Consider the following 23857-nt stretch of genomic DNA (forward strand, 5'->3'; position numbering starts at 1 on the left):
TAGGAAAGAGAAAAGATGAAAGAGAAAAGATGTTTTAGATATATTTTTAAGGTGATTTTTTAAGAGACAATATTGTAGAGAGAGTCTTTAGAGGTTAAGGTTAGGGGATGTTTAGCAATGTTGTAGAGAGTCTATAGAGGTTAAGGTTAGGGGATGTTTAGCAATGTTGTAGAGTCTATAGAGGTTAAGGTTAGGGGATGTTTAGCAATGTTGTAGAGAGTCTATAGAGGTTAAAGTTAGGGGATGTTTAGCAATGTTGTAGAGAGTCTATAGAGGTTAAAGTTAGGGGATGTTTAGCAATGTTGTAGAGAGTCTTTAGAGGTTAAAGTTAGGGGATGTTTAGCAATGTTGTAGAGAGTCTATAGAGGTTAAGGTTAGGGGATGTTTAGCAATGTTGTAGAGAGTCTATAGAGGTTAAGGTTAGGGGATGTTTAGCAATGTTGTAGAGAGTCTATAGAGGTTAAAGTTAGGGGATGTTTAGCAATGTTGTAGAGAGTCTATAGAGGTTAAAGTTAGGGGATGTTTAGCAATGTTGTAGAGAGTCTATAGAGGTTAAAGTTAGGGGATGTTTAGCAATGTTGGAGAGAGAGTCTATAGAGGTTAAAGTTAGGGGATGTTTAGCAATGTTGGAGAGAGTCTATAGAGGTTAAAGTTAGGGGATGTTTAGCAATGTTGGAGAGAGTCTATAGAGGTTAAGGTTAGGGGATGTTTAGCAATGTTGGAGAGAGTCTATAGAGGTTAAAGTTAGGGGATGTTTAGCAATGTTGTAGAGAGAGTCTATATTATAAAGATTTTTAAAAAAATTATCATAGAGAAAGAAATGTTTTAGACTTTATTCTTTAGTCTTTAATTTTTTTTAAATATTCCTTATGAAATTGGTCAGCCACTAGGCGATGAGGTGCACTAGACAGAGCGCCAGATTATTTACCAATCAATAATGTTTAAAACATCTGGAAATGTTATATCTTCACATTCATGTGAAGCAATGTCTCTGTCCAGGACTTTTGTAAGAGAGGAGTTGAGCTCCACTCCACTTGAGTTTGATGAGGGTCATCTTAACATTCGCAGCTACACTCATGTCAAGGAGTGTCCATTGTTGGCTTTTCTAGTGAGCCTGCATAGCTACATAGTGAAGCTTGAACTGAGGCCACAAATAGGCACTAGTAATGAACCAATGATAGCCAGTGTTGTATTAGTAATGGGCCAGTGTTGTACTAGTAATGGGTCAGTAATGGGCCAGTATTGCGCCAGTGATGAGTCCTACCAGAAACATATGTTGCAGTGAAGTGTGGCTCCACCTGGTGAATAGTCATGAGACGTAGGAATGTGAAGCTTAGTGTTGTATTCCATTTAGAGTCATAAACATCATGTAGGTGATAACAAGGCCTGTGTCTGAAGATTAATGAGAATGCAGTATTTCCCGTGGCCAGCCCTAGCTGGGACCTACACATTTTGTCACATCACTGTTTTATGCCAGTATAGTACGACAGATGCTGTACTTTTCGGTTTCGCTTGTATTGTATATGTCTAGTGTCACATGTTGTGACTCATTCGTGGTAAATATTTATTCTCCACCTAAAAATTAATTGATCTAGTAAATTCACTATCTGCTCAGTGTATCCATCAGGTCGTGTGAATGACAAAGTGAAAGTTACCTATCTAACCAAATAATTTGAAGTACACCTGACACTTGAAAAAGTCAACCGACTGGATGAGAGTGTAGCTTCGGTTGTCAGTTCGAAATGTATTATTTAGATTTGTGCTTACTAAAAGATTTATTCATAAATGGCCGACCCGCGTAGCGTACGCCGCTATTTAGTGACGGGTGAACACTTCCTGAAAGAAACAGTTGTCCAAATGGGGTGGGTTTGGGCAAACGACTGTGTGCGCATGCCTGGAGAATGAGGAAGGCGCGGGTGCGGGCGGGAGGGGGGCGGGAGGAGGTTTAGAGATTCGGCGTGCTTGCGAGGTGTCCGCATGGTTGGGCGACGTAGAGAATTATTTATACAGAAGATTACTTGTTCTCCCCCCTCTTTTTTTTCTGAGCTGCGCTCTCTGTCGCCGCGAACGTTACGTGGGGTAACTCTAGTCCGACTTGCAGAAATAAAAGAGTTATCTTTCCATGACTTTTTCATCGAGGGTTAGAGAGTCGGCGTGCGTGCGTGGTGTCCCGCATGGTTGGGCGACGTAGATAATTATAAATACAGATGATTCCATTGCAAGATATGACCAACTTTATAACATCGTTTTAAAATGTGCAAAAAAAAAAAAACAAAGCAACAAAACAACTTTCCTAGTAACTATCGAGACGTTCTTTCAGAAATGATTTCGTTCGAGCCAACATCTGCTTCTGGGTGGGGGGCAGAGTTTGATCACGGTACAATCGTGTGGGGACATCCGTAACATACAGCATCCATTGTTTAGATGTGATGCTCTGGTGGAATGTCACGTCTTGTTCTTTGTTTTATTCCTCTTAGAAGTGATATGTCAATGACATGGGAGTTTAGTTCTCTGAAAGAGGCAGATAACTCGTTTTGAAACAATCTACATTTCCGAGGACAACGGTAGAAAGTAGAAAGTTTATTTTTGTTGAAAAAATATTGTAGAAACATTTATTCTTTGATCTTCATGTTTCTATCTTCTGTTTCTTTTCATGAAATCAAACTGTCTCGACATGATAAGAGAGAAGTTCACAGTTTCATGTCGAGGCTCAAGATATTACATTGAAATGGAGCATGCAAATGGCACAACTTGACAGTGATGTTTTTAGCTACATCTTGCAGTTGTCAGCATGTTTATATCATCAATAGTAAGAGATCATTTGAAATGATTCAACAATATCTGGCTAAAACTTGCTTTGGTTAATGTGTTTTGAAGGAAATAATGAACAAAAAAATAAAATCTACAAATGTCTTCTCCGCCCCGCCACACATTCAACAGCTCAGTACACAAGCACTCGTGAAACTAGTGGGAAAACCCAAGGAGTTAAGAGACAGCTGACAAACAAGAGAACATGTCTGGTGTGTGTGTGTGTGTGTGTTTGTGAGAGAAAGAGTGTGGGGAAAGGGGCAGATGAGATGAATAAAAATTCTTTTTTAATTTAAGAGTTAAAACATTGTGTTTGATCAGATTTTGAAGCCATTGTCCAGCTCTAAGATTTATCCAATGCCCAACTGGTTGGCTTTGAAAGAAACTATTCGTTGTGTTCTGTTCTTGATCCAGTCCTTCTAACGCAGGGCTTCTCAACCTGTGGCTCACGACCCCCTTGGGGGTCGATTGACAATTTGTGAGGGGTCGCTTTAGACCATCGAAAATATTGATTTTTGGGGCGTATTCTAACATGTCCAACTGAACATATACAACGTGTTTTTTTGTATTCAATGGAATTTATCATTCAGAGATTCAAAGAGAATGTTGCAGACAGCTGGATCAGAATGGAGTTCAAACATTCGAAGAGAGAATGTTGCAGACAGCTGGATCAGAATGGAGTTCAAACATTCGAAGAGAGAATGTTGCAGACAGCTGGATCAGAATGGAGTTCAAACATTCGAAGAGAGAATGTTTCAGACAGCTGGATCAGAATGGAGTTCAAACATTCGAAGAGAGAATGTTGCAGACAGCTGGATCAGAATGGAGTTCAAACATTCGAAGAGAGAATGTTGCAGACAGCTGGATCAGAATGGAGTTCAAACATTCGAAGAGAGAATGTTGCAGACAGCTGGATCAGAATGGAGTTCAAACATTCGAAGAGAGAATGTTGCAGACAGCTGGATCAGAATGGAGTTCAAACATTCGAAGATAGATGTTGCAGACAGCTGGATCAGAATGGAGTTCAAACATTCGAAGAGAGAATGTTGCAGACAGCTGGATCAGAATGGAGTTCAAACATTCGAAGAGAGAATGTTGCAGACAGCTGGATCAGAATGGAGTTCAAACATTCGAAGAGAGAATGTTGCAGACAGCTGGATCAGAATGGAGTTCAAACATTCGAAGATAGATGTTGCAGACAGCTGGATCAGAATGGAGTTCAAACATTTGGATTGTCGCGGCAGAAATAGTTTTAACAGACAAAGTAAATGCGCTTTAATACATAACGTATCGTTACGCCTGGTCGTGGTGTAAAGTTCTGAACTATCGTATGTAAGGTTAAGAGTCAGCATTAATCGTCAGTAATATAGTTAGATATAAGTGAGGTTTATGGTTCGCCACTTATATTACATCCACGAAATTTTAAAAGTGAAAACAAACGTGTTATATCTGTAATATGTGAACCAAAATGTGTACGTTTTGAAAAAGGTTGAACAGCGCATTCATAAATTTGAATCTTAATAAGTAAACTTTGTATAGAAATACATAACTGATTGGACAACATGAACCTTGGATGAACTCCTAATGGTAGCAGGGGAGGAAAGCATGGACCTCCGTAGTGCTCGGGTAAGAAACTGTTGAACGTAGTGCCTCATAGCTCCCATGGAGTTCACTGACCCTTCAGTTGTCTCCCTGCAGCTCTTGGACACTCTTGTAAGACATGCACCACTGTTTCCTCTGTCTGCCCCATTAGTTTAAAAACTCCAGTATGTATATTGAAGCGAAGTTATTGAAGTCGAATATATCAGTGATGTCAAAATACACCCCGCGACATAGTGTTTTCCGGCCCGCCCAAACATCGGATCAAAATGTAGAAAATCACACAATTTTAGGGTTCTCACTCTTCGTGTCATGGATTTCATTCCTTGCTATTTTCATATTCATATTATTATTTTGTTGTTCTTGTAAGAAAAAAACAGCGTTTATGTTTTAATTTTTTGCCCACATGAATCTTCTCTTTTTAAAAAATTATTTGAACTATCCGCTGCTAGCCTTGTACGTGGCATCCTTAAGGATCATGTTTTGTTATCAACGCAAGTGGTGCTGTAGCATTTACTATGTGTGCTTTAATGGGAGATGTGAAGAAAACAAAAAGTAGAAACTCTGAATCTAAAACTTCGAATTGGCCAAAACAAAATTGGAGGAAAATAATGTTTACATGTTTCCAATTTTATGTGCTCTCTGTGAGGAATAAGACATTGAACTGACAAACAAATAAAAGGATAATTTTGTGAAAGAACATTTGCTAATGATTTGCGGACAAAGTTTCTTCAAACTTTCCAAACCTACCTAACATCCCGTTTGTACCTGCCAGAAATCCAATGAAAGTCAAAGTGGAAGATGTTTAGGAGACAGAACTAGTTTATTGAATGCATCAATAGAGATGCAGCGAACAATTTCTCTATAATTACACAAATCTGGATCAAGCGTTTGCAGTCAAGTCCCGATTGGTCTGTGTTGCACGTTTTCTTCCATTTTCAATAATACATTATTTGCATAACCGCCTGTTCATTGTCATGTCTAAATATAGAAAATTGTCACGTGTATGTGGATAATGCGAATAAGAATTAGTTAGCTAAATAAATGCTTGTCATAAATATATTATTTCCTTTACTTTAATTGGAGGGTAAGGAGCACTATATATTTCCAGAATATAATGACATATTGTTTCATGATTAAAGATTTACTGTTGGAGGGTCGCGGCATAGTGAGGAATTGTAAAAGGGGTCGCCGAGCAAAAAAGGTTGAGAACCGTTGCTCTAACGTCTAGACCAGGGCGTGACATCTGTAGTTGTTGACATCTGAGATGACCTGAGCCACATGTCCCCTCATCTTAGGTCCTAGCTTAACCGCCGCTCATCACGTAGGTGTGTCATTGAGGTCCTCCTGGCCCGAACTACATGACACAAGAGGCCACTTCTGATTGGAAAGTTATTTCAGCTTAAGTTGGGTCAAAGGTTGTTGGAAGAGCCTATTTAGGAATTAATATACGAAAGGCTTTTTTTTTCAAAACTCAGTAACAGAAGAACCTTGATTGATATCCAAATGTGCATGCGTGACAGAACTCCTGTAATTAGCTTGCAAACTCTTCAAAAGTGGGTTGACATGATTTCCCGAGAAATTTCACAGTTTATGTATATCTTTGGGAAATCAGTTACTAGCTGATTGGCCACACGATGAAAACTCTGGTTTAAACGTAATAACGTCTTCGAAATATAATCATGTTAAAATTATATTTGGCTATTCTGAACCCGCTTTCACCGGGTATTCCCGCACTCGGCTCCAAATGTTGCCTGGTATTCAGCAAGGGTTGCATCAATAATGTTGTACAGTTATATCCAAATCTTGGCCGAGTTCCCTCTTTTCATGTCATAGGTTTTTCTGTAGGTTCCTTTATAAATCCCAGGAGGCGCGGTGGCTGAGCGGTAAAGCGCTTGGCTTCCGAACCGGGGACCAGGTTTCGAATCCTGGTGAGGACTGGGATTTTTAATTTCGGAATCTATGGCGCCTCTGAATCCACACATCTCTAATGGGTACCTGACATTAGTTGAGTAAAAGTTAAGGCGGTTGGTCGTTGTGCTGGCCACAGAAACAGATGACCTTTACATCATCTGCCCTGAACGGGGAACTTGTTTACCATTATAAAACCACCACTAGCCATCATATCACTTTCTCTTCTTTTCCCCTTGACTGTAAACAAAGAGTGTTGAAAAAGCTTATTTTGTTCTTACAAATGAAAAAAAAGATCTTTTACTCTAAAAGGTATCAACTTTATGTCAACTAACTAATACAATAAATGAGCATACAGATGTCTATACCTCAAACTACACTATTCTTTCCTGTAAGTCGGTCCCGTGTGCAAGATTTACTTAAGTGTCAAATGGCTTTAAAAATCCATATCAAGCAATTGTTTCTTGCCACAAATAAATCCAGAAACCTACATGCCAAGAGTACATCAAAAGTAACATATCCATCAAATCTTGCCAAACCAGTTTTCGAAATTAAAAATGTCATTAATTTTTAATTCCTCGGAATAACAATGAAATAAAGCTGTAAAAAAAATTAATTACAATCGATTAGTGTCGAAATCAATGCTAGTTGTGTTTCTTATAGTGTAACGAGAGTTCTTACATTTTAAACACACACACACATACAAACTCTAATAAAATAACCAGAAAGACACATGTATTCTATTTGCTAGGACAAATTCATACAAGTGCTCCTTCTTCCCTATTGCCATTAGAGCAAGGAACGAGTTGCCTGGATCAGCCAGGAAAACCAAACATATATCAGAGTTTTAATCTGTAATGAACATGCCCGACTAGAGGAGCACATACAAGTAGGATTTGATTCTCTTCTGTTTGGAGCGAGTGTCATTTCAAAGCTATGATAAGAAGACCATTTCTTTTAATGAGAAACATTTGGCTTCAAAAGTACCATCAATAGTCAGAAGTCAAATACACTTTATCGTTTGTTTTTATTGAAAATCTAGATTCTCATTTAGTGAAACAATCCAACTAATTTCAAAATTAAAAAAAGGGCATAATGAATGTTTTAAAAAAGTCAAATACTTAAGAATTAGATCTTTTGTCGTAATGATTTAGAAGAAAAACTAACATGAAATAAATCGTTGAATGCCAAACCTTAACCAATTATTTTTAAAACTATAACCTACGTTTTCTTCATTAGCGAAGTAGAACTACCCTTCCACGCAACTCTCCCCAAATGAAAACAACATTGTCTCCATTGAGAGTTAGTCCGTCATTGTTTCAAACATTTCACTAAAACAGAAAGACAATTTTTAACATTGAATGCAAACTTACGAAACAATTTGTAAGAATCCCCCAATGTGTTTGTCGTCAGGCACGTCTCCATTGACACAACACTGGCTGGCACTGTAGCGGCAACACTACACACACACACACACACACATCTATACATCTATACTGTATAGATAGACCAACTTATGGCACATCTATACTGTATAGATAGACCAACTTATGGCACGCATGTGTCTGACAGGGGCACGTACCACCAGATAATAATCTGCCCCCCCTCTCCCAAAACATTACCTTGATAACAGACCGGTCTGACGATGTGGCGCAGGGGGCGCTGTGGTTCCTACTATCGATCAGTCAATCTTTTCATAGTATTTAATTGTTGACTGCACACTGGGCATTGAAAAAGAAGGACTCGAAGACAGGGGGTAGACGGGGGTAATAGAGACACCTTAAAGACATATTATTGATCGCTTAAGCCAGAGTGGATTTCATAGGTTTTACTTTTCCTAGTTGACAAGTGGTCTGTTTGTGTCTTTTGAGCAAATCTTAGAGACATTTAAATGTATTTAAGATCAATACCAATGATATCTAAAGTGTTTATATACGTGTATTTAGATCTATCTATCTATCTATCTATCTATCTATCTATCTATCTATCTATCTATCTATCTATCTATCTAATCTGTCTGTCTATCTATCTATCTATCTATCTATCTATCTATCTATCTATCTATCTATCTATCTTTATCTTTCTGTATTTCTATTCATCTATCCATCTATCCAGTGTCGTAGCAACCATGGCCCACGAACCAATAGGGGACCCAAACTGGCTCTTGTAAGGAGGATATATGTTGACTATAAGAATTTAAATGTTTCAAATAATTACATTAAAAATATATTATGTTATGTTTTTAAGGGCCATGATAGTTATTCATTGAATCACTGACCAATCACTAATTCTCCCACTTGTCGTGGACGATAAAGTACGACAATTTAAACTTTTATCTTTGATCTAGAACAAGTGGGATATTTTCATGATCGAGCCGCAGCCATTGAATTAACCATAAACGATTCTTTACCATAAACGATTCTTTACCATAAACGATTCTTTACCATAAACGATTCTTTACCATAAACGATTCTTTACCATAAACGATTCTTTACCATAAATGATTCTCTATTCGGAATTTCGACACAATTCTTTTGAAAGACGCCATACTACAGACTAAGCCACTTCCTGTTCCAGCTTCTAGGTCTCAATACAATTCTACACTTCAACGTTTAGGGTTTGTCTTTAGCCATGTCGGTCTAGAGGAGAAGTCTTTGGCATCTCAAGTAGTATTTGATTACCATCTTGCAGACACATTTGAAGCCCTAAATATTCCTAAGAGGATCCTTATTACCTGTCAAAGGGCAGTACTGCTGCACACCTCCCACATCATCAGGAAATTTCTCAGTGGACACTCTTAAGGGGACTACAATGAATTTTGCTTCCCTTTAACGAAGCTCGAATCTGGCAGTGCCAGAAATTGACATTTAATGCGATTTCATAATAATAAAAAAACAGCAGTAATGGTAATGGTAATATAGTAATAAATATAACAATTATAATAATGTTGAAGCAACGTGAAAGTGCACTCTTAAAAATTAAGTGTTTGTTTTTTTTTGTTTTGTTGTTTTTTTAGCGGCCCCCGAAAGGAGAAAAGACCCCATTAGATTTGTGTAAAATGTCTGTCCGTCCCGTTTAGATCTCGTAAACTAGAAAAGATAGTGAAAATCTGATATCGTGATATTTTAGTCCATTCAATGTTCTGATGCAATGGCTACTTTTTTGTTTTCTAAAATCGAAAAATCTAATTTTTTAAATCTCTTATGCAAGCATTTTTTTCATAATAATACACAACTTTTACAACTATTCACTATTAATAGTAACAAACACTGGAGGCTCTTTTGGTAGGAGTAGAAACTATTTGCCATATTGTCTACACATTTATGCAAACGGTTTTTTATTATTTGTCCAAAAAATATTTTTTTTACATTTGTATTGCTTAATTAAGTAAGTTCTGTCATACTAATTACTAGATTTACAAAAAAAAATGTTTACTGTTTTTAAGAGAAAAAATTTATTTAGAATTCATATAAGTTGGACATAATTTAAAACAACAATTTAAGTAATTTTTTTTATATTATGGCATTAGCCACACTGATATATGGAGAGTATGAAACTCGCAACGAAAATTGGCCAATTACAAAGCAATTAGATCAATTAGATATTCATTATAAGACATCAGTTAGGCCAGTTTCACATTTAACTTCACTTTCACCTATTCTTTGGTTTGCTGGACCGCTGGGGCACCACCAAAGATCTGTCAACCTTCTTTCTCCATTCTTCTTTGTCATTTGTCTTTGATCGAATTCAGGGGCGGACTGAGTATCAAAGTCGGCCCGCACATCCATATAAACCGGCCCACAAATGGCATGTCATAATTTTTCGGTGGGGGGAGGGATTTTTACCCCACTCCGCAATTTATATATATATATGTATATATATTAGTGTGTGTATATGTAGTTAATCTTCATTACATTCTGATCTTTTCATTCTTTCAAACGTTTTTTTTACCCTAGAATACTCTCTTCCTATAATTAGTGGAAAGACAGTACACACCGCCAAAGGGCAGATAGGTAGTCCGGGGGAGCGCTTTGAGCTCCCCCCAGTAGGGTACGGGGCGAAGCCCCGAAACCAAGCATAATTTCCGTTCTTTTAAGCTTTATAAACGCATATTCTGAATATCTATGTCACGTACGCTTTGTCTATAGTTAGCTCAAGGCTTGTCGGCAAGATTTCAGCTAGCTCGGGGGATCCCAAGCATGCAGCAACCTTCTGTTTTGGAATAAATGTGATTGGTTAGAAATATTAATTATTGTACGATAATCTGTATTTTATTGGTCAATTGATTTACCAAGCGACAAGAAGAGATTAGTCACGTGATAACGCCCAAAGGTCTGAAAAGATTCTAGATATTACCGCCAGTCTCGTGTTGGAACTCAAAGAAGATGACATGATCATATTATTGTGTAGATCATTCAATTAAGTAGAAATATAAATTTTATGTTTTATTCAATCACAGTATATCATTGTAACTATTGTGAATAGCTTTTCTAAGTTTTGAATTAAAGTATTTGCATTTGACGAGGAGAAGTTTCTTCATTGATTATAATAATAATATACTTAGATCGTCTTATCGTCTAGCAACTTCTAGATGATCCTCTTATCAACTGGCAACTTCTAGATGATCATCTTATCAACTAGCAACTTCTAAATGATTATCTTATCAACTGACAATTTCTAGATCCTCGGCAATCAAGATCATTGATTGTGCAGTTTAGATCAAGATAATCTTCAACGTGACATCTAGCACATCATAGATCGTGACAATCTACAGTGCAATTAGCCTGCTATTCTTCCGCTAAAAAAATTCAAAAACCAAATCTGCTATTCGATGGAGTCCAGCGGCCGGTAGAAAATGGTAAAATGCTTTAGCTTTTGTTTTAGAGGGAGAAGGGAAACCACAAAAACCCTTTTAGCTACGCTCATGAAATTTGGTGACTGTAATTTGCTTAAGTTGGCTGCACTGGGGCAGTAAGTAAAGTTTCCCTTTCAGACAATGAGGTCTGAGGCAAGTGATGGTTTGAAGACCTTCCCCTCCCGGCTACGCCCATGTGTTATATTATAGGTGTAAGCCTTATTCTCTACAAATATATAAAGTTTGATAACGCATCGAAAACTGGATGTATGCATTCATAGGATTACATAATGTATTCTATTTATACATGTATGTAGTCTGAAAACTATAAACAATACAATAGCAGCCTAATGAGTTTGAAGCTTTTTGATATTACTTATAGATTACAGACGTTTCTTCAAAAAACAAGATTGTTACGTCTTACGTTTTTCATGTGTCAATCTAGTCATGCATGTTGATCTGTGACTTAAATATGCTAAATCATTGATTTTCCTGGCTGACTCAGGCAACCCATTCCATTAAAAGATAAGAGAAAGAAGAAAGGTTAGAGAGGCACTTACTTAATTAATGTGAAAAGCTCTTGCTTCCTCCTAGTACATTCTCAAAAACGCAATTAGTATATGAATATACTATGACCCATTATTTAAAACTAGTCGACCGCGTAGCATACGCCGCTATTTTGCATGGCCGGTCTTAGGCCGCTGCAACCTAAGCGACCGCAGTGGGCCCCCCACTTTCAAAGGATCCGCACTTTCAAAGGACCCGCGCTTATTCAAGGTGTATAAATTATTAAAATATCAGGTGACCGAGCCTCGCTCGGATGAATAATTTGTTAAGGAAGGATATATACCCGAAGTCATTTTGAGAATATTTTTGTACCAGGTGGCCGAACCTCGCTCTGTTAAATAATTTCGGAAGGTTATATACCCGAAGTCATTTTGGGAATATTCTTGTAATTACGAAAATGAACGATCGGATAAAGACTACTAATCTGAAGAGTTGTTTTAGTGTTCTGTTAGTTCTAATTGTAGGCCTAATTGTACATGTCAATTAAATTTAAAGTCTTTTAAGTCCTCCTACAGTCTAGACAAACTACAGCTCACGTCCGTCTTATAGTTTTACAATCCATCTTTTGCGTAAAATTATTGTAGGCTTACTATTATTGGCTTGGAAGAAAGTCTTTGCAATGTAACTTCTCTACGTTATAGGGTAAAACATGCACTTAGTGAAAAAGTAAAATGGCGCATTTTTTCTTAGACTTAAATCATGGCATTAGTTTTCTAAAGAAACGTTTCCGTGGGGCACCTCTGTTACGCCAAACAACATGCTCGTTACCCATACGGGATACGTGCCCTGCCCAGCCTGACTGTCGGACTATAGGAAGTTCATACCGGCTTTTGCCATCCATCCATCCTAGTGGTGCCATGGCCTGCTTTTACACATCCATCCATTCAGATCTCTCCTGGCCCTAACTCCAAGCTTTTTACCGAAGTTTATAGTTAAATCAAAAGAGGCTGCAGTGTACGCAAACTCGTTGACCGCTAGATGGATATCATGTTTAGTGTGAGCAAGTAAGGCGTAAAGAAGCTGTGTTATGACCATTTCCTTTGTTTTGGTACAGGAGAGGTAGACACTGAAGCATGAACACATGGTAATAATTCACCAGCAAAATAATAATAATAATAAGGCTTGTCTTAGAGTCCGAAAATTAATGAGGATTGCAGCTGTGACCTACATATCTTGCCACATCCAGGGCAAGCATAACCATTGTCCGCGGTGCTCGATTAAGATTTTCTGCTTCTGTCCTCGGCAGCAAATTTTCTTTTGGTCTCAAATGTGTATCCGCGGCCTTTGTATAGAGGGAATTCTTTAAGTCCGACAGTTACGCTGGACAGAGCAGTATCCTGTATGGGAGACGAATCTCAGACGAACGCATGCCAAAGGCAGTCTTTTTTGGTGAGCTAAAAGGTGGTCGACGTAACACCGAAACCCTTAAAAGACCAGCTTAGGCGCCAACTTGCCTTAGCTGGCATAGAAGAGAGCACATGGTTGCATGCAACCTCAACGAGACAGCTGGAGGTCACCAGCAAAATAAACAACAAAGTAAAAGGTATCTACACCGCTCTACACAATTAAAGAGTAAACAATTTATTAAGCACTTAAAACACAATAACTAATCATACATTGGCACATTTAATTTCATTACTTTTCTTTCATAGTTCTATAATAAATCAATCTACAGTAAGATGGTGCGCAAATGTTTAATTAGGTCTAATGGTTCTTTAAAACTCGTTATTGTTTGCAAAGAAATATTTTAGTATACTGCGGTAAGCCTAGTGACGTAAGCAGCGTTTTTCCCGTTTACGTCATGGAAAATTTTCATTCATAAAACATTCTAGCCACAATTAATTTTTCGATAATGAGGCATTTTCAAACCGATATAACGGTCGACCTCGAGTTTTCCTGATGTGGCCAATGAGTTGAGAATTTTTTTCTCACTAATATGCACATACCTTCAAATTTTAAAGAAAATCGTTAGAGCCGTTTTTGAAATAAAATTTATATATATATATATATCCTATACTCTTAAGCGAGCAATTCTAGTATGTATGTATATATATTTATATATATATATAATATCAGGTGACGGAGCCTCGCTCGGATTAATAATTTGTTAAGGAAGGATATATACCCGAAGTCATTTTGAGAATATTTTTGTACCAGGTGGCCGAACCTCGCTCTGTTAAATAATTTCGGAAGGATATTTACCCGAAGTCATTTTGAGAATATTCTTGTAATTACGAAAATGAACGATCGGATAAAGACTACTAATCTGAAGAGTTGTTTTAGTGTTCTGTTAGTTCTAATTGTAGGCCTAATTGAACATGTCGATTAAATTTAAAGTCTTTTAAGTCCTCCTACAGTCTAGACAAACTACAGCTCAAGTCCGTCTTAAAGTTTTGCAATCCATCTTTTGCTTAATTGTATTGTAGGCTTACTATTATTGGCTTGGAAGAAAGTCTTTGCAGTGTAACTTCTCTACGTTATAGGGTAAAACATGCACTTAGTGACAAAGTAAAATGGCTCATTTTTTCTTATTAGACTTAAATCATTGCATTAGTTTTCTAAAGAAACGTTTCCGTAGGGCACCTCTGTTACGCCGAATAATATTCTCGTTACCCATACGGCATACGTGCCCTGCCCAGCCTGACTTTCGGACTATAAGAAGTTCATACTGGCTTTTGCCATCCATCCATCCCAGTGGTGCTATGACCTGCTTTTACACATCCATCCATTCAGATCTCTCCTGGCCCTAACTCCAAGCTTTTTACCGAAGTTTATAGTTAAATCAAAAGAGGCTGCAGTGTACGCAAACTCGTTGACCGCTAGATGGATATCATGTCTAGTGTGAGCAAGTAAAGCGTAGAGAAGCTGTGTTATGACCATTTCCTTTGTTTTGGTACAGGAGAGGTAGACACTGAAGCATGAACACATGGTAATAATTCACCAGCAAAATAATAATAATAATAAGGCTTGTCTTAGAGTCCGAAAATTAATGAGGATTGCAGCTGTGACCTACATATCTTGCCACATCCAGGGCAAGCATAACCATTGTCCGCGGTGCTCGATTAAGATTTTCTTTTAGCGTCTGCGTCTGTCCTCGGCAGCAAATTTTCTTTTGGTCTCAAATGTGTATCCGCGGCCTTTGTATAGAGGGAATTCTTTAAGTCCGACAGTTACGCTGGACAGAGCAGTATCCTGTATGGGAGACGAATCTCAGACGAACGCATGCCAAAGGCAGTCTTTTTTGGTGAGCTAAAAGGTGGTCGACGTAACACCGAAACCCTTAAAAGACCAGCTTATGGCGCAAACTTTACTTAGCTGACATAGAAGAGAGCACATGGTTGCATGCGGCCTCAGAACAAAAGCCGGTATGAACTTCCTATAGTCCGACAGTCAGGCTGGGCAGGGCACGTAACCCGTATGGGTAACGAGCATATTGTTTGGCGTAACAAAAGGAGTACTTTACTTTTGTATTTATAAACTACAGTTTCATATTATTACAGATCCAAGAACTAATATCATGAAGTTCTCAGGTTTAAACCTAAAAGTTACACATCAATAGTGGCGCAATTTGCACTCAACTAGAGTGACATAAGTTTTAAAAAGTGAATAGCGACTAATGACCCACATATGACTTGACTCCTGCAATCACTTGACCTCTCCTTACGAGACAAGACTCCTGGTTAATCCCACACTATATTATGTGCAATTTTATCGTTTGAATCTGGCGCTCTTTTTAGACACCTCCGCCATTTCTTCGTCCCTCATTTCTCTATCCTGCTGCTTTACTGTCCATAGTCCTGGGCTTTGCCCCTGTTGACACTAGACCTTTGACCTCTGTAGGCAGTCGTTGACCTGAGAGCAAACAGCTCGCCATGTTTGAAGAGATTTTAAAGCTTCTGGACTTTTGGCTTTTCTTTTTTTCGCGCCCAGTTAAGATGACCCCCCCCCCGGGCTGTGCTATCCCTCCCCATCGTTCCCCATCTTCGGTTCAACGTTTGTTCTCCATTGCTATCGTCTGCTCCTGTTGAACTGATGTTTAAAGGAGTTACCTCCCTCATCATCCCTTCGTTACGTAACAATTTAAAAAAAAATGGAAAGGTGGGAGGGGAAGAGGTTTGGGTTTTATGTTTTGGGTCATCGTGACAAAATCGACCTGTTGCCAACTGAGAAAAGTATCTTTAGAATTTTTTCCCAATGTTAGAGCATTTGGAGAAACATAAACGAAATCTTTTGTATGAAATCTCTTCTAGATCATTGACTCGGTGAGAGATTCGAACTGCCAAAGTCAGCACAGTCAGTAAACAGACAACAGACCATCAATAATAACAAATACATTACAAATAATCGTCACTTGAACTAAACAAACATTGTCTCTTAGCTACGAAAACAAAAATATTCCTGTCAAATACATGAAGTACTTACAAATATTTAGCACTTAAATTCCAACTCGAAAACCAAAAAAAAAAAAACCCAACAAGGTTACAAAAGACAGTTTATGTGAAATCACAAACTCAAAATCGGCCCCCGAAGTGGTCCACCCAGGCAGGCTTCAATATTTTCAGAAAGAACATCCGAATGAAATTATATCAAAGACTAATGAGAGATAAGAATGGAGAAAGAAGGTTAACAGATCTTGTGTAGTGCCCCAACGGTCCCGCAGATCAAAGGATAGGTGAAAGTGAATGTAAAGTTAGATGTGAACCTGGCCTAATTAGTTCCCCTTTCAGACCTTGTGGTCTATTGGGCAGATGATGTAAAGTTCATCTGTTTTTTGTGGCCTACGGTTAACGAGGGTGTCATGTAGCCAGCACAACGACCAACCGCCGTTACTCTTCCCCAACTAATGTCAGGTACCCATTAGAGCTGAGTGGACTAAGAGGCGCCCAAAGATTCCAAAGTTGAAAATCCCAGTCTTCACCAGGATTCGAACCCGGGACCCCCAGTTCGGAAGCCAAGCGCTTTACCGCTCAGCAACCGCGCCTCCCCTGGCCTAACTGATGTATTATAATTGATCTAATTGTTTTGAAAAGGCTCAATCTCTTATTCGAATCCTCAAAAAAAATAAAAAATTTCGCAATAAAAAAAAAAAGTTCACAAAAATGAAGGTTACTATTCTAACTTGTAATGCATACTAAAAAAAAAATTGCTTGCATAACTGATTTTAAAAATTAGATTTTTCGCTTTCAGAAAAAAATAGTAGCCGTTGCATCAGAACTTTGAACACAAAATATTGTGATGTCCGATTTTCAATATCTTTTCTAGTTTACGAGATCTAAACGGGACGGACGGACAGACGGACCTACGGACAGAAGGACAGACATTTCGCACAAAACTAATAGCGTCTTTTCCCCTTTCGGGGGCCGCTAAAAATATCTTCTATGTACGATTAATATGGCTCAAACAATAACAATTAAAAAAAAACACAATATATATAGGCTATATATATATATTCTGTGTAATATATTTTGTTGATAATTACTTCCTAGTCCAAACCTCCCGCAGGACGACGGGGGATGGAAGCGGGCAGGGTTTGAACCCTGGACCATTGATAAATCTGAACGACAGTCCAGCGCGCAAACCGCACGACCAGGCAGAAAGAAAGAAAGACTAAATTATATACTGTAAACATTTAATAATAGCTTTGACTTCTTAAGCCTATTATTAATATTAACTTGCTCGACTAGATGGACGTATGGAGACTTGTAGGACGTAATAATCTTCTCCTTTGAAAGAACGTCTGTAACTTATAAGATAAGAACAAGAAAAAGCCGTGAGGGTGGAATGGATCTTACAAGTGGAAGAGAGTTTAAAAAACAACAACAGATTTAACAGATTAAATGATGTAATACTGAAATAATTGAACTAAATCAGCATAATTTTGCTTGCATTATCTGTTTCAATACATCTCAGGTTAATTATGCTTTTGTTAGAGTATCTGTTTATTGCCAAGTCACGATTTCATCATTTCTAGCCAACTTCAAAAATAATTTTTTTAAAACTTGGTATTTATGTCCTAACTGTAACATCAACACCAAATGACTTTACATTCAGACCCAACTGTAACATCAACACCAATGACTTTACATTCAAACCTAACTGTAACATCAACACCAATGACTTTACATTCAAACCTAACTGTAACATCAACACCAATAACTTTACATTCAGATCTAACTGTAACATCAACACCAATAACTTTACATTCAGATCTAACTGTAACATCAACACCAATAACTATACATTCAAACCTAACTGTAAGATCAACACCAATGACTTTACATTCAGATCTAACTATAACATCAACACCAATGACTTTACATTCAAACCTAACTGTAAGATCAACACCAATAACTTTACATTCAAACCTAAATGTAACATCAACACCAATGACTTTACATTCAGACCTAACTGTAACATCAACACCAATAACTTTACATTCAGATCTAACTGTAACATCAACACCAATAACTTTACATTCAGACCTAACTGTAAGATCAACACCAATGACTTTACATTCAGATCTAACTGTAACATCAACACCAATGACTTTACATTCAGATCTAACTGTAACATCAACACCAATAACTTTACATTCAGACCTAACTGTAAGATCAACACCAATGACTTTACATTCAGACCTAACTGTAAGATCAACACCAATGACTTTACATTCAGATCTAACTGTAACATCAACACCAATGACTTTTCATTCAAACCTAACTGTAACATCAACACCAATGACTTTACATTTAAACCTAACTGTAACATCAACACCAATGACTTTACATTTAAACCTAACTGTAACATCAACACCAATGACTTTACATTCAAACCTAACTGTAACATCAACACCAATGACTTTACATTTAAACCTAACTGTAACATCAACACCAATGACTTTACATTCAGATCTAACTGTAACATCAACACCAATGACTTTACATTCAAACCTAACTGTAAGATCAACACCAATGACTTTACATTCAGACCTAACTGTAACATCAACACCAATAACTTTACATTCAGATCTAACTGTAACATCAACACCAATGACTTTACATTCAAACCTAACTGTAACATCAACACCAATGACTTTACATTCAGACCTAACTGTAACATTAACACCAATAACTTTACATTCAGATCTAACTGTAACATCAACACCAATAACTTTACATTCAGACCTAACTGTAAGATCAACACCAATGACTTTACATTCAGATCTAACTGTAACATCAACACCAATGACTTTACATTCAGATCTAACTGTAACATCAACACCAATAACTTTACATTCAGACCTAACTGTAAGATCAACACCAATGACTTTACATTCAGACCTAACTGTAAGATCAACACCAATGACTTTACATTCAGATCTAACTGTAACATCAACACCAATGACTTTTCATTCAAACCTAACTGTAACATCAACACCAATGACTTTACATTCAGACCTAACTGTAACATCAACACCAATGACTTTACATTTAAACCTAACTGTAACATCAACACCAATAACTTTACATTCAAACCTAACTGTAACATCAACACCAATGACTTTACATTCAAACCTAACTGTAACATCAACACCAATAACTTTACATTCAGACCTAACTGTAACATCAACACCAATGACTTTACATTCAGACCTAACTGTAACATCAACACCAATGACTTTACATTCAAACCTAACTGTAACATCAACACCAATAACTTTACATTCAGATCTAACTGTAACATCAACACCAATGACTTTACATTTCTAGCCAACTTCAAAAATAATTTTTTTTAAACTTGGTATTTATGTCCTAACTGTAACATCAACACCAAATGACTTTACATTCAGACCTAACTGTAACATCAACACCAATGACTTTACATTCAAACCTAACTGTAACATCAACACCAATGACTTTACATTCAAACCTAACTGTAACATCAACACCAATGACTTTACATTCAGATCTAACTGTAACATCAACACCAATGACTTTACATTCAAACCTAACTTTAACATCATCACCAATAACTTTACATTCAAACCTAACTGTAAAATCAACACCAATAACTATACATTCAAACCTAACTGTAACATCAACACCAATAACTTTACATTCAGACCTAACTGTAACATCAACACCAATAACTTTACATTCAGATCTAACTGTAACATCAACACCAATAACTTTACATTCAAACCTAACTGTAACATCAACACCAATAACTTTACATTCAAACCTAACTGTAACATCAACACCAATAACTTTACATTCAGACCTAACTTTAAATTTTTTTTCCACACAGAAATGTACCTATAAAATTATTTATCCTATTCTAGGTCATCCTGTGAGGGGAATTGAATCTAAAATTACTGAATAACATTTTATAATAAATAAAAAGCTAGCAAGGAATAGTCATAGTGATAAATTAAAAAGTTCTAGTGCTATCTGAAAACATTTTTTAAAATCTAACTCAAATGCTTATTATTGTTTGAGAGAAATGAACTGTTTATGCTCTATTTAGGAACACTTTGCCATGATGAGGAGAAAGATGAAGTCAAACCATTCTTTCCACTAGACTAAGAAAAGAACGTGGACCAGTTCATTTTATTGAGCAAGACATCTTAAAACAATGATAGTCATACAAAAAACTCAATCACATAGTCAGAAGATACATAGACTACATAACATGCTTGTTATACGCTTATGAATGATATATATCTACATTATTTTAAACAACCTTACATTTACATTGTAGTCTGGGATATTGTGGTTTGATAATAGGATTATAAGTTGAATTATTTACGTTTTATTCAACATTAATTTTATTGAATTTCATTTAAATATTTCAACGGACTGTCAATCAATTAAAAATAGGAAAGAGGAAAAAAAATGTCCAGACGATGCAGCGTTGTGACATCACATAGCAAACAATTGAACACCATCTTAAACAGACATTTGTTAGACAATCCCCTTATGTTTAAGCACCAAGGGAAGCTACTCTCTTTATATATTTTTTTCACAGCAGACGGCAGTCCAAAAACTGAGATTTTCACTGTTTAAAATCTTTTAAAAACAATATTTTTTTTTTTTAGTGTGTAGATTTTGTCACTCATTTTCGTTTGACCCTTGGTCTGTGGTCATCGGTGACTTATGAACAGCGGCTAAGCGGATACAATTTTGTGAATCGGCTTATGTGAGCGAGATGGACTTGCCAAGAGAGCTCAATGACCGCGGATATTCTCACGTCGTCACCACAGGGCAAGAGGAATGCAAGGCAGAAGTACAGGACTATCCCTGGCGGTGATCTCCCTTTCAACACCAAAAGGTTCCCCTCATTTGTGTGTTTCAACTAGTTCTGACTGCAGTAAGCCTGTCACTGTCTTCCATGGTGGGGACTTGACATTTTCCTAGATGTCTGCAGTATGTCTGACATTCTGTGACATACGCACACACACGCGGAGGCACACATATCTACGGGAAATAAATCTGGTTTGTACGTGTTTTCAGACGGAGTTACCTGCGTGAACACTCCTGGCTAGTGGCTCTTTAGCATAAAGTTAAGGTTTGGACTTCATATACGGATTAGGAAATGGTTGATGTTAATTTGAATATTATTCCACAGTCAACACAGTGTGAGTACAGATTTTTACTTTTAATATTTATTATTGGTTTAAAAAAAAAGGATGTAAAAGGAATTAATATTACCATTATAACAACGCACTAAATATATTTTGTTAATAACTTAAGAGTCAGAGCAAACAAAGAAACAAATAAATAAATAAGAAACCTTTAAACACTGTCTTTCTTTTGTTGTCCTTAAACGTATGTTTGAAACTACATTGGTCAGTCCAATCAGGTATAGGGTACATCAACTAGTAGGTGCAGTCCAATCAGGTATAGGGTACATCAACTAGTAGGTGCAGTCCAATCAGGTATAGGGTACATCAACTAGTAGGTGCAGTTCAATCAGGTATAGGGTACATCAACTAGTAGGTGCAGTCCAATCAGGTATAGGGTACATCAACTAGTAGGTGCAGTCCAATCAGGTATAGGGTACATCAACTAGTAGGTGCAGTCCAATCAGGTATAGGGTACATCAACTAGTAGGTGCAGTCCAATCAGGTATAGGGTACATCAACTAGTAGGTGCAGTCCAATCAGGTATAGGGTACATCAACTAGTAGGTGCAGTCCAATCAGGTATAGGGTACATCAACTAGTAGGTGCAGTCCAATCAGGTATAGGGTACATCAACTAGTAGGTGCAGTTCAATCTGATTGTAAATGTATAGATATTGAAACATTCAACAAATCAGTTTGTGTATATATAAATGTATATAGTTCCACGATCTTGTCAATGGAATTGGATTAACCACTGGGGTAATAAGGGAGATCATACATTTATTAAAGCAAAGACATTCTCTCTGTCCATGCATTGAAATAAACTTTTACATTAGCTCTAGTCTACGCATGGCCAATTAGATATTTATGTGAATAGATTGATATAGAAAAATAATTTGTCAAATGGATTTGTTTGTTATCGCAATGAATAAAAGGAATAGAGATTTGAATAAAGCGGATATAATTCAAGGCCATGATTGTACATATTTTTATATATAGATCTATTACACTGTGTAATACAATTTATCAGTATTTATCAGTAACAGATAGCTAAATATGTGATAAGTGATGATGGATTGTCCACGACTGGGGTTGCCACTGAGACGATAGCTTATTTCCAGACCAGTTCACAAGGAAACATTTCAATTTAAACTTTTCAAGAAAGTGGTCCAGAAATTGTTTCTCACAATGTCGGACAATGATGTGGACTATCATATAGACGAGGATCTGGAACAGTTGTTTCATTCAGACCTTCCAAACCTGCAGTTAGGGGTAAGTAGTTTCCATTGTTTCATACATATAACCAAATTTTAGGGGTGAGTAGTTTCCATTGTTTGATACATATAACCAAATTTTAGGGGTGAGTAGTTTCCATTGTTTGATACATATAACCAAATTTTAGGGGTGAGTAGTTTCCATTGTTTCATACATATAACCAAATTTTAGGGGTGAGTAGTTTCCATTGTTTGATACATATAACCAAATTTTAGGGGTGAGTAGTTTCCATTGTTTGATACATATAACCAAATTTTAGGGGTGAGTAGTTTCCATTGTTTCATACATATAACCAAATTTTAGGGGTGAGTAGTTTCCATTGTTTCATACATATAACCAAATTTTAGGGGTGAGTAGTCATTATAGTTTGATACAGATCTTCTTTAAAGTCTAGAGTTATTGGTCAGTAGTCTTTATAGCATGATAGTTGATTTTCCAATAAGAGTGCTCAAAGATCACTTCACTTATAGCATGTTCTAGTCTCACTGACACCAGCGAAAGATGTATCGGGTACAATGTTTCATATTATTCTTGAAAGTCAAGAAATGAACAAGAGCTCTATGGTGCTAGATCCATGATGGCTATGATATTGGCGTAGGAAGAAAGATAGGTCCATTTCCTAAGTCAAGATGAATAAGCATGCCGTGTATCGCACAATAACAGCACCAGAATACAATCACTGGCGGATCCAGAACTTTGGAATGGGGGGGGGGCGATTTTTTTCCAAACCCTAACCCTAACGCCCAGTAAAACCTAACCCTATGCATAAACGTGCGTACAGCATGTATATATATATGAGAATAAAATAAGACTGTTTCTCAATCTTCGGCGAAAAAAACAGAAAAAGAAACAGTCTTTCTCTTGCAAGCTTGGGGGTCTGGGAGAGCGCTGTAAGCTTCTTAAGTGGGGTTCGGGGCGAAGCCCCCACGCCCAAAAGCGTTTTCTTGCATTTCTCACTGCAGAAACGCATTCTTCTGACATCTACAGCTTATTATTCATCAGTGAGGTTCGGGGCGAAGCCTAGACGCTAAAAGCGTTTTCTGGCATTCTTCACTGCAGTAACGCATTCTCCTGACCTACATCTCATTATTCATTCTATTATAAAATGCCTTTTGAATAATGAGAAAAATATTCTAATATGAATTTATAGTCCCTTAATACATTGCAAATACAACTGATTTGTTCTTTGAAAAGATTAGATACCCCACATATTTAGATT

General features: G+C 37.1%; 3 protein-coding genes across 8 annotated transcripts in view; 2 read left to right on the plus strand and 1 right to left on the minus strand.

Moving 5' to 3' along the window:
* Positions 1–7830, minus strand: part of LOC106062601 (NACHT and WD repeat domain-containing protein 2-like) — a 42146-nt gene extending 34316 nt beyond the window's left edge. The window contains exons 1-2 of one of the 4 annotated variants that reach the window (XM_056029703.1): positions 7692–7770; positions 6687–6918 (exon numbers count right to left, since the gene is read on the minus strand). The gene's annotated coding sequence lies outside the window, so the exon portion shown is untranslated. The other 3 variants (XM_056029704.1, XM_013220903.2, XM_056029702.1) reach the window with 3 other exon arrangements.
* On the plus strand, positions 986–19535 carry LOC129926312 (putative uncharacterized protein DDB_G0282133). Its single transcript, XM_056029623.1, has 2 exons — positions 986–1224; positions 17792–19535. Exons 1-2 carry the CDS (start codon positions 986–988, stop codon positions 19533–19535), a joined length of 1983 nt encoding a protein of 660 aa, XP_055885598.1.
* A 1494-nt stretch (positions 19536–21029) lies between these two features.
* Positions 21030–23857, plus strand: part of LOC106065811 (uncharacterized) — a 42529-nt gene continuing 39701 nt past the window's right edge. Inside the window, exons 1-2 of one of the 3 annotated variants that reach the window (XM_056030887.1) lie at positions 21030–21377; positions 22394–22635. In XM_056030887.1, coding sequence (XP_055886862.1) covers positions 22552–22635 — 84 coding nt within the window. In that variant the 5' untranslated portion in view covers positions 21030–21377; positions 22394–22551. The remainder of the gene's footprint in view (positions 21378–22393; positions 22636–23857) is intronic. The other 2 variants (XM_056030885.1, XM_056030886.1) reach the window with 2 other exon arrangements.

The sequence above is a fragment of the Biomphalaria glabrata genome, chromosome 5 (assembly GCF_947242115.1).
Source record: "Biomphalaria glabrata chromosome 5, xgBioGlab47.1, whole genome shotgun sequence".
Taxonomy (NCBI): domain Eukaryota; kingdom Metazoa; phylum Mollusca; class Gastropoda; family Planorbidae; genus Biomphalaria; species Biomphalaria glabrata.

Bases quoted from the DNA above. Each gene is read 5' to 3' on its own strand.
- LOC129926312 (XM_056029623.1), top strand. From the start codon at position 986: ATGTCTCTGTCCAGGACTTTTGTAAGAGAGGAGTTGAGCTCCACTCCA. The intron at 1,225-17,791 runs GTCAGTAATGGG...CTTTACATTCAG, and splicing joins CAGTGTTGTACTAGTAATGG to ACCCAACTGTAACATCAACA.